Source organism: Melopsittacus undulatus, unplaced genomic scaffold, assembly GCF_012275295.1.
Source record: "Melopsittacus undulatus isolate bMelUnd1 unplaced genomic scaffold, bMelUnd1.mat.Z mat_scaffold_329_arrow_ctg1, whole genome shotgun sequence".
Taxonomy (NCBI): domain Eukaryota; kingdom Metazoa; phylum Chordata; class Aves; order Psittaciformes; family Psittaculidae; genus Melopsittacus; species Melopsittacus undulatus.
The window spans coordinates 66,230-78,320 of NW_022994247.1; the positions used below are offsets into that span (position 1 = coordinate 66,230).

Consider the following 12,091-nt stretch of genomic DNA (forward strand, 5'->3'; position numbering starts at 1 on the left):
TAAAGGTTGAGTAAGACTGCTAACAACAAAGGATGATGTTCTGCGATTGCTGTAGACATGGCACTTCCTTCCTGACTTTTAACAGGGATTTACTGAATAAAGTACCTGCCTTAAATAATTCACAGATTTGTGGAGTGCCCTAATGGGAGAAGGCATATTGACTGCAGTAGCACAAGAGAAAAATGGAGAGACTTTGGAAACACAGTGGCTTTTTAACTGTAAGTAGAGCTTCTAGGCACAGGCAGAAGCATTATACTAAGCAGAAACAAATACTAAGCATTAAAGTGCTGCTGAACTGATACGGAAATTGCAGGGGAAATGAGGAATGCATGCATTGCAACCCTTGATCTAGTGAGGAGACTAATGAACACTTTTAATGCGATAGGACAGGTTGTGGTGTCTTTAAAAATACAAAAAGAGCTGAAATATTAAACCATCGCAGTATATCTCTTAATGTCAGTAGTCTTTTGGCCAAGTACTGATATGATAAAGAATAATTTTACCTACTGCATAGCCATTCACATTCAAGAAATTTCTCAAAAAAAAAAAAAATATATATATAGCTATCTCAAGTATGAAATTATTTCTGGGTAGCATATTCTCATTTTGGCTTTATCCTTCATCAAAGCATCTGACAGTGTTCACTAGACAATGTGATACCAGTCTGTGATTTATCCTTTTAAAGCCTTTGGATGATCACTCTGTTTCTTTGCTGTCCCTAATTAAACATATTGTTTCAATAATTCACTGGGGCAAAGAGGCATTGCTACTACAGTGAAATTAAAATTAACTTTGTCAAACCAGCTGTAGTTATGATTAATATATTCTATTGTTGTTTTGGGCATAAGCTTTTAGCTGCTTTCTTAAAGATACTGTGAGGTAGCCTACAGAAACTAGCCAGAGATGTTTTTTCTTGGCAAAGTGAAAAATCTGAGGGGATTTTAGCACAGAATTGGTTGAAATGCAGTGGAGCAAGCCAGTGGGGATCTTAAGTGGGATTTCTGATCAATCAACCTTTGGGAGGCCACTAATAATGACAGTAAGTGAGGGTTTCTGTTCCAGCTGACCATTTCCTAGAATAAGAAGCAAATACAAATGCTCCATATTTATGTAGAAAACAGGCATCAGCCCTACAGTGACTGTGGATTGAGGCACTTGACAAGAGAGAGTTGGAGTCAGCACAAAAATCTTCGCATTTAGTTATTAGTTAGGACACATCTCCTACCTGCCTTAAGCATTCAGGTCCATCCAAGTGGCCAGGGAGAAAGTTGCTTTCAAGATAATACAGGTTACTTTCTTTTCATTTTCTTTGGTAATGTGGAAGTGGGTCATGGTAGGCTTGTTTTTATCATCCATTCTAATAATGATTTTAAATACCATTTTTTGTCTGGCTTAGCATGTGGGCTTTCTTTGCATTCTGAAAAAAAAGGTGATATTTCTTAGCGTATTTCATTATGCCAGCCAAAAAGGTATACTATGTATATACTTGAGCAATCATAGTTGTGGAGACAGTGTTCTCACAGGAGAATGGCTATTTGGTACATGAGCTCTGAGTAACTCCGAGGGATACAGCAAGGCTGTGGGAGGCCCGAGGAAGCTTAAGCAAGCAAGATAAGAAGAAGCTGGAATTCACTGAGTTATGAGAACTGTGGACTGTTGGTAAGCTTTCGAGGTCAAGTTCTCACACCTGTGCTTAACCAATTATATGTTAGTCACTAAGGGTCTTCAAGACAAGTATCAAATCATGATATGCCAAATTGCTGTAGGTGTGTGTAAGCAATAGTATATAAGGAGTTTATGCTTTGCAATAAATGGCTTTTTGTCTGATCATATTGATCTCTGACTGAGTCCTTTCTGTGGCACATAGTGATTGTTTGACTCTTTACACTTACTTTATATTAAAAAGGGTGAACAATTAATTTCTTGCTAGCTGTTAACTTCTTTGTTGTACAAGCTAGATTTGAGTAGAAGTTTAAATCCATTTAAAATACACAATCAGCATTTTAAAATGGCCATTAACTGAATTTAAAAACTAAATGCCCTGAACATCAAAATAAGCTTCACAAAACATGGTATTGAAAGACAGTTCATTTATTAAGTAACTGAACTAAGATTTTTCTGAACAGTGTGCCTTTGCCCTCCAAAATTACAGCTAGGAGATCTTACCATTCACATTTATTTTCAAAGGGTTACCTTACTAAACCTTTTACAAAGTACAGAATTTGGAGGATTAGGTTCCAAACTGCAAGGTGGCAAAATAAGAGCTCTGGAGAGAATGCAGCACCTCTTGTTGTGTCTCTGCTCTCATTTGCTTAGGAATTAAATTCTTTCTTTAAATTAATTGAAGCTGAAACAATTCATTTAAAATTACTGGAAATGAGTGAAGTCTCCAGATGTTAAAGGCTTATTTACTTCTACTGCAGTAACATTAAAGTTCAGTAATCAAGATCAGAAGTAGGCTGTTCTCCAGGTTATACAAATATCATAGGCATTTGAAGCAGCTGTAGTAAAATGTCTTAACAGGGAGCAAAGTAAGATGGACAAACAAGATTTTTCAGCCATTAGTTTTCAGTCAAGTTGTAAGTGATACTAATTATCCATAGCATCTTTTACATGCCAAATGAGACAATACGGTTTATAACAGATGTTGCCTCCATACTTAATGCTAACAGAATCTATTAAACTTGAAGAAGTAATTGCAAATCCTATTATAACACAAATTATAGCAAAGCCAAATGTTTGCAGAAACATTTTAAGTACATTACTTTGATATTCCAGTTAGTTTTAGGATTACTATTTATCTTGTCAAGCCTATTTCTAAGTATTTTTTTTCTTGTGCTTCATTTTTCTTTTTTCCTTTCTCAGTTCTCTTTTCAAAAGTTTAAATATATTTTTGCAAAGTACAGCTGCCATACAGGCTTTCACCTAAAGCCAAAACCCTACGTCAACTAAATTATTTAAATGACCTAGGTATTGGTCAGTAATGTACAGATGCGGTTGACACAAAGGAAGATGCCAGTGATTGCAGTGAATTGCGTATAATTACAGCTGTAGTTAAACCCTGTAAAGTCAATTCCTGTCTGAACTCTTTAGGTCAGTAACTTGGAAAAGTTCTTTTCTGGTGAAATATACTATTTGCAAATCTTACATTTGACACCACTAAGAATAAGGCATTAGTCATTTCTTAGGACTGCATTAAAAGCAGTGTTGACCTGTTCATGGTAATAAAGTCTTATAAAACTAGCTAGCCTGCCTTCATAGAAACTTGTCTTGCACTTCATTTTTCTTAGCATTTTCTTGAAATAAAAAAGCCTGATTGTTCTACTAAGATGTTTCTAAACCCACATATGTAGTTGTGATTTTCAGTGAAATTTAGTACCCTCTTCCTTGCATCCTCTTTTCTGTCTGCAGAAAAATCTGTTCCAATATGCCTGTAACTTTTACTTCTCTAGGTCTCTTTTCCACTATCTTCTCCTAATGTCTCTTCCTCCAGTCTGGAGGTTTTTGTCCTGTAGCTTGCCTGCTGCTTGTTGTCAGCTACCATCAGACTGATGGTTCTCTGGGAAGGAAAAGCAGGAGCTCTTAGTGAGCCTCTTTTCACCTCATCTGTACAGCTAAAGATGTGGCATTCGCTTTCCTGAGATAGGATGAAACTCTGTTTTAAGAAACATTATGTAAATTTACTGTTTCGGGTAAGAAACTCTTAATAATGATACACATTATGGCATGTTTATAAGATTAAAGGCAGTACCTTGTCTTGTGAACCAGCAAAAAAGCAGAGTCCTGAAAAATGTCTAAAAATAAAATTATTGTAATGGACTTGATGTTTGGTTTGATGTTTCTGTTTAGGTGCTGACCCCAGCACAAATAAAATCAATTTGCCTGGCCATACTAGAATCGGGAAAGCAGTATGCAGTGAAGAAGCGGAAACCATTCCCACTCATGTATTCCTACTATGGAACAGAGTACCTTGGTGAGTACAGCACGCTGACTACTTTGAAACTGATGTTGTGCGTAGATGCTGAGCCAGTCGATGTTTCAGAAATAAAATATGTAAAATATACAGTATAGGATTTCTCCTGATTTGGGGTCATCTAACCTCCTAAAACTGCTAACTGGGACTAAGGAGCTGGAAGGAAGTACTGATGCTGTCTAGCACTATGGAAGGCTAGGGTACCTGAGCCACACCAGGGGAGCAGCAGGCAGCGGTTTATTTTAAGGGTAAATATGCCCTTGTCAGATGGAGGTAGTGAGAGGTGTGGTTACCATGCCTGTATGCAGAAGGTTACCAGAGAGAGTTTTCAGTGTATGATTCTGTGATGTTATTTGTAAGCTCCTGTTGCCACACAGGGACTTGCAGAGCATTTTTGGCTGTAGTAGTGCAACTGAAGCTTATGGTCAGCTCCTACTCATCCTGAGCAGCTTAGTTGTAGCTCATCTGAAGCAGTGGTGAAAGATCACTAAGCAGCTCCCTAGTGGGGTCCTCAAGGCACAGTATCACACTGCAGAAAATGTAAGATTGATTTGAGATCTTAGTGAGTTCTCTGGCAGGGGAGAAGTCAATGAGTGGTGCTGCTCCACAGACCTGGCAGACAATTCTCGCACTGGAATTTAGGTTTTAGCTGACTGATATTGTCTGTCAGAAAATGGGAATACCATTTATGGTGCAGTTTCAATTTGGGTTCAACAAAGACTTCAGAATAATGGTCTAGATTCAGTAGTTTGTCAAGAAGAATAATGTCTTGAAATAGTATTCAGTTTAGGTTCAGTTTAACTTTGCACATGGAGTTTCAGTCATACCAGAGTGAGAGCAGAAAAAATTCATACCTATTTTTGCATAGGTAGGGGAACTGGAAATGAAAGAAGCAGTAACAAATCAGTGTCATGCACCTAAAAAGCTTTTATTCCAATCAGTACAGTAATAGGCATAAAGAAGATGAAAGAGCCATGCACTTCACAAGGAAATCAGTCCCAAGGGAAAGTTGCTGTGAGGTGCAGGTAGGATCTAAAACTACTCTCTAATTTGACTGTTTCTATTCTTTATAGGCGCAGCTCATGGGCTTTCATCTATCCTTCAGATGTTACTTTCCTATTATGAGTACCTGCAGCCAGCAGATCAGGAGCTTGTGTGGCAGAGCGTTGATTTTCTTATGGACCAAGAACAGAACAGCAACTGGCCTCCTGAGCTGGGAGAGACAATCGAGCGGGAGAATGAGCTTGTACACTGGTGTCATGGAGCTCCAGGTTCTTTTCTCATTGATGCTATGAATAGCTAAATGCTAATCACATTGCTTTTCAATGTTAGCTGATTCCATGTAGAAGATAGTCCAGGTTAAATTTGACCAATTTTGACGTTTTATGGTATGCAGAGAAAATATTCAGGCTTTTTCTCCAGTTAAGAGTGTTTCAGTTGTTGCTGAGCAGCTGGAAAAAGAAGTGTATTTTCTGCCTTAAAAGTGTAGGTGATCACAGCTGAAAGAATTCTGGTGATCCTGAACTGTGTTTTTTCTGCTTTTGCTCCCTTTCATTATGAGATCTCAAAGACTGGTTCAGCTGAGTCAAAAGACAGCATATGGCTAGACACAGAAATAGCGTGCAAAAGAACATTGATACAAACACATCAGTGAGTTCTGGAAAGGCCTTCAGAATAGCTTTTCCCCCCTCATCAGAATCGAAGTTTAAGCTGCACTTACTATATGGATAAGGCATAAATTTGACCAAAGTATTTTAATGTGAAGGGGAGTTTGTACTAGCAAAAAAAGCCTTTTTTCTCAAGGTTACCTGTATAAAAATGCTTCTCAGAGATAAAGAGAATCAATCTCTAGTTTGGGTTCATGAGGTAAGGCTTATGTCTGTCAGTTCAGAATCTAATCCTATACCTTAGCAATTTTGGTAAGTAACACTATATATTGAAATAGCTTTTTTTACCCCGAGGCAAAATTTTATTGCTAACGAGGCATATTGGCTTGGTAATACGAATCTGCAAGGTTACAAAAAAACCTTACTTTTATTAAAGAACGTCCATGAATACTGATACATTGCTTTTAAAGGTACATTACAAAGAGTACATTACAATTAACATCCCCTAAATGTGCTTTCTGCTGATGCATTACCTTTTTGTTGTTATGGTTAAGGAACAAACTTCTTGCTCCCACACTCATGAAGTAAAGACAGCTTTTGTTTAAGAAACTTTTTTTACTTTTAAGAAGAAAAAAAATATTTCTGCAGCATGGCTGGCCTAGTGATGGAGGCTGCAGGGAAGATGCCCTCTTTGTTTCAGCATCTTAAGAGTAGTTTTTGACTTGGGTTTAACTGTTAGTGGAGACATATGCAGTGAGACTTGCCCAAAGAGACAAAATCCCAAAGCACATAAAGAAGTTGCTTTAGGAGACATCTGGAGACATGCAAATGCATGAATCAGTATAATTCTTCCCCAGAAGATCCTGTATCCCATCACTGGTTTTGGGTAATATTACACATGTAGCTTACAAGAACACTTTTCGGCTGCTTCAGTGTATATTATATTCAGACCACAAGTAAACTGTTGTAAACATTTCCTTAGGCGCAGGATTTGGTTATCTGTCATATGCATTCTTTGAAGGTTACCATGAACTGAGCTGTGCAGTGCTCTGTTAAAAATTACAGTTAATTTATTCAAATCCCCTCTAAAAATAAGCCAAGTTGGTTGGTTGGTTGGTGCTTTGTTTTGTTTTGTTTTAACAGAAGTTAGTATGTATAACAATTTATAACTAGAATAAAGCAACATGGGCTCCACTTTAAAAAAAAAAAAGAAGTTTCTTTTTCTCATTTGATAAAAAATTATCTGTTACCAATGTAAGAAATTATCTTGCCCATCCTTGTGTCAGTGTAAGCATGTGAGGTGTATGGAGATTTGAAACCAATAGAAGATAGCACTGAGAGTTTATTGTATTAAAGGCAAAAATAAAACTACTGTTCTAAATTGTTAGAAGACTGAGAATGTTAGAGTAAACCCTGAAATTCAGTAAAGCATTGAAAAGATTGAAGGTGGTTGTGTTGTATGGGGTGGATAAGTACATCTTAATATATGCTCATATGCTTTTTAGCATTCCAGATACTCTCCCCTCCATTTGTAACATTGACAAGTGCAGAGCATGAGACTGCAGTTTTTAAGTGTATTAATCTTTATTTTCTTATGTGTTCTACGAAACTCTTGGCCTACTTTTTACAAGACAATCTCACTGCTATTTTCCTAGGCATTGCATACCTGTTTGCCAAAGCTTACCTGGTTTCCAAGAAGCCTCAATATCTGGACACTTGTATCCGCTGTGGAGAGCTAACTTGGCAGAAAGGCCTGTTGAAGAAGGGACCTGGAATATGCCATGGAGTGGCTGGTAGTGCTTATGTGTTCCTGCTGCTCTATAGGCTCACTGGAAACTCAAAATACATATACAGGGCACAAAGGTTAGAATTCCAACCTTTCTGGATTTACGGTAATACTGCAAAGTTTCAGGAACATTTATAAAGCTGTGCAGAGTCTTTGATCATCACCCTTAGATTTAACCTGAATGTTTAAGCCTCAGGTTCAATTCTACTTATGAGTTGCGGGGCAGACACACTCTGCAGAGAGCCCTGCAGTCCTGCCTCCAGGCTGCCTGTAGCAGGAGAAGCATCAGGTTCTCCTGGGGTTTGCTCCCTCCCTTCCTGAGAGCCTGTGCTCCTTTGAAGGGAACTGGGGTAGATGAGTAACAGTGGTGTGCATCCAGGTCTCATTCTGACAGGAGGTCAGAAAGCAGACAAGTTGTGTACCTGTGTCCAGGAGCAGAGCAAAATACGGTTTTTTTTTATGATTTTCAGAACATTTAATGCTATCCCTTACTACTAGAAGTGGAAAATAAGTATAGGGACTGCTTTGCTGTTACTTTACAGTTTTTGAATTGATTATTCTCACAGCCAGTTTGACATTGTGCTCTTCAACTTAGCTAGTGAGGCTAATTCTGTTTTTGTCCTGATGCAAGCAAGTATGGTCCACTGAAAATTCTTTCACAGTGCTGCAATTATCTTTAATTGTCTTTCTGCAACTTACAGTATTCAATGTTTGTAACTGACAGCATAAACTAATGAGGGGAAGTAGTATAGTAATTAGGGTGACTTATTTTCAGCTGTCTGCTTTGAAGTGAGAACATCTTATTTGTGTAGTTTTTCAGCATTACAGGATTTGGTGCATCAATGTGAAGCACTGCTTGCATCCTGCTGAAATAACAGTTGATATAAAAGTTATTTACAAGTGTGTTTAAGGATGTCTGACAGAAATCAGAAAATGCTTATAGCTCTTAAACAAGCATAGCACACATACAGATTGCAAAGGTTTGTCTCTTCTAGATCTGTTTCATGTGGAAATTGGATAGTGTAAAATTTGCAGATAAAACTAAATAATGAACATTCTATTTTTTTAATCACTGAATGTTTTTAAAATGATGCTTTCAAGCAACAAGTAGACTTAGAGGGACATCAGATAATAACAAACCTTTTATTTTTTCTTTTTCTCCTAGGTTTGCAGAATTCTTATTTACAGAAGAATTTAAGGCTGGTTCCCGGGCATTAGAAAGTGTATATAGTCTGTATGAAGGTTTCTCAGGAACTGTGTGTTTCCTGACTGACTTACTGCAACCCAACCAAGCCGAGTTTCCTCTCTTCAGTGTCTTTGTCTAGAGAGCAACATTCTCCAGGGCCACATCCTGGTGGGGATGGGAGAGGACACCTGCAGTTTCACTTATTTGTCAAGACAGGCTATTTACAAAACAAGCCAGTGGTACCACTAATGCTAGCCTTAACGTAGCTGGGAGTCAGGTAAAAAAGAAACTACACTGGGGCATTGGGAGGGAAGTGTGTGGTCAAAAAAATAGGACAGTGAAAATAAAAGGGGGGGGGGAAGTGACTGAATCTGATGTGGTAAATATTTCACTGTAGTAAGAAGCAAAATCTAATTACTCAAGTGAGACAGAAAGGGGCATTCTCAAATTCTTAATTTGGTGGTTACACTGGGTTAAAAAAAAGGCAAGCTAGAATTACAGGGATATGCAAAGAAGAAACAGTGATGCATCCAGTAGGTTTTAAAAAGAGACTTGCAAAAAACTTCATTTAGCAATGCACTTAGTGGAGAGGGTGTCATAGACATGTCACTACAGTGCACAAAGGCAAAATCTGGGATTTTTTACCTAAACCACGTCTACTAGTTCTAGTAACATGTATTAGAAATACCTGTATCCTGGAGCTCTTTTGTGTTCATGTGCATATAATGATGTTTATGTAGATAGCTATATATTTAGCCTGCAGTTTCACAGGTTCATTTTGACTAGTGCGGTTTCATGTGTGTAAATGAGAACTTAATGTGACCCTTCCTTTCAGAGCTCAGTCTATCATGAGGAGCTGGTCTCCTAACTGATTCACTGTAACTGTGTCACTTCTTGTCAATACTTTCCCTGTCACAGGGAAGATGAACAGAGCCATTGAAAAGACTTGGATTGAAAAGTTCTATAGCAAAGATACAGCAGGCAGATGCTTTCTTCATGGTACAGTATTAGATAAGTATTGTTCAGTGGTACAAAAAAATTCCTTTAAAAATTAATTACTTACAGCAGCATTCCTGATCAATAACATACATATTTCAGAGAATGGAAAATCTGTTTTCCCTGATGAATTGTTCACTACAATCCCTGCAAACTGAATGCAAACCTTGGGTGGCATACTGGTCTTAAAACTCCCCTGATAATAAATTTCAAATTTTCTTCTTTTCCTAGTTAACAAAATAATGTGTATGCCCAAATGATTTGCAGCTATAGAAATAAACGGGTTGCTCAACACTAGTTACACTAGCACTTACGGTTGCAATTATGTTATTTTATATGTATTATATATATGACATGGTACTTGAAAGCTAAAGAAAACACTAACATAGATTTGTACTAAAACCTTAAAATCAATATATGTATTTAAAATATATTTAATATTTATTTATTTATTTTTATGGGAATAATGTAATGCAATTACCTTTAAAGACAGACTAGGAAGACCAGGATGTTGAAAGGTGGAGTTAGGGTGAAAATTTATCATGCATGCACTGCCAAACATGCAGTCTCTCTTCCTGCATTCTCAGCTGGAGGATATTACAATTCTTTTATTTTTAATGGCTAGTGGATTAAAGTTCCCATTTAATTTGGGTAGTCCTTGATCAGGCTGTACATTGGAGCCAGGTCTGACAATCCTTCCGCATTTAATAATCTCATTCCTAATCTTGCCACTTATTTTAATGAGATGTCTTGCATTATTATGAGCTGCAGATTACAACTTCTATTTTGTCTTGACTGTGCAGTTCTAGTTAGTCATAAAAATAACCATATTTCATTAGTGAATAAAGCAATGCAGTTCAGTATCAGTTTGTCAAGAATTTAGGGATTTTTTGGTGAATGGAAATGTTAAAACTCAATGTAGAGTTGCAATGTGTTTACTTATTTGTAGGATAAAAGGTCTTCTAAGAAAGCCATTAATGTCACTTTGTTACTCTGAGCAGTGAGATGTGTGTATATAGGAGCTACACCAGCCCCAGCAACAAGTACAACAGCTACCCAAACCCCGACAATTTCACAGGGAGATTATACATGTGAGGCTAAATCAAAAAGTCAATGGAGATGTGCATGTGCTCTGCCCAGCCATGCTGAAGTGCTCCTGTTAGATCAAAGTCAATTGTCAGTAGTGGAGACTGTAAGTCATTAGGATTTTTATCAAGTTGCTTCCTGTAATGCATGTGTCTCATATATTTCATAACTGGAATGTTTTTAAAGAAATGTATAAGGAAGGTAAAACTGGGCCTATCACTTTTCCCCTGTGCTAAATAGCTTTTCAGTTTCAATTTTACTGGGGGGTAATGTCACTCAGCTAAAACGTGTAAAAAACAGCATTTGTGCTGTAGCATTTCAATAGCTACTGTAACCGTATCCTATCTTATATTGTAAGACAGAGAACTAGCTTTTGCCATGGTCTAAACTCAAGCTGTTGCAATCTGCGTATATTGCCAATCTTTTTATTTAGAGGTGCAAACATAAAACAATAACATCTAGCATTTTGGTAACTACACCCTCAAAAACACAACCAGCTCCAGACTTAAGCCTTAACAGACTTTACATGTATCAGAATAGCAATCATGACTTTTTGATTTTGTACCCAGTGCCTACTTTTTAATTATCAGTGGGCCACGAAATTTGTTTCCAGTTAGTTATTTCTCAGGAGATGCTTGAAGAAAATCTTTGCCAAAACCTCAGTAAACCTAGAGCACAATATATCAGCACAGTAACTCAGATCTTGACCAAGTCATTAATGCTGATACTGTAACATATACCACATATATATGTTATTATTTACCATAATAACAGTACATGAAATCACTCAATTTTATTATGCTTAACTTCCAATGGCCATGTTCCCATTTATCTTTTAATGTAATTCTTCATAAATGGTAGGAAATATACATTAAAAACTCGGTGCCAGTTTTCTAGTGGTTTCCCCTCTGTTTCTCTTTGTAGAAAAAATTCCTTCTGATTTACATTCAGATGAGACTATAACCTGCTCTGTGTTGTGTTCCAACAGCACACACCAAACAAATCTGTACCTGCAACCATGCTTTGTATATGAAGCCATGTGCTTGGCTTCATTTGAGAAAGAAAATAGTTACTTGGGTAAGAGTTAATCCATTCAGCAATGAGAAAACCCATGCAACCACCCAGTTTTCAAAATTTAGGTCCTAAACACCTTTGTAAGTCATGCAAGTTCAGCACTGACTTCGTCAAGGGCAGCATGCAAACTTCGTTTACTGATAATTAAGATCAGTTACAGTAACATAAATATAAAGTTTCATGGGATACAACTTGTAAAAATCTTGGAACTTAATTATTCATCTGTTTCATCAGACATGGCAGTTTGAGCTTCATGCTTTTCTCACCTGACCTAACTGGGTAAAGCGGCTACTAGACATGCTATAGCCCAGCTGCTGAACACAGCGTAAACATACCCAGGGCACTTCTGAAAATGCCAGTCATTAAATGAGCAGGATTTTTTC

General features: G+C 37.4%; 1 protein-coding gene across 1 annotated transcript in view; it reads left to right on the plus strand.

The window, feature by feature from the left end:
* Window positions 1–8,691, plus strand: part of LOC117438447 (lanC-like protein 3) — a 30,666-nt gene extending 21,975 nt beyond the window's left edge. Inside the window, exons 2-5 of the mRNA XM_034073962.1 lie at window positions 3,850–3,973; window positions 5,047–5,244; window positions 7,236–7,443; window positions 8,532–8,691. Coding sequence (XP_033929853.1) covers window positions 3,850–3,973; window positions 5,047–5,244; window positions 7,236–7,443; window positions 8,532–8,691 — 690 coding nt within the window. The remainder of the gene's footprint in view (window positions 1–3,849; window positions 3,974–5,046; window positions 5,245–7,235; window positions 7,444–8,531) is intronic.
* The last annotated feature ends 3,400 nt before the right edge of the window (window positions 8,692–12,091 follow it).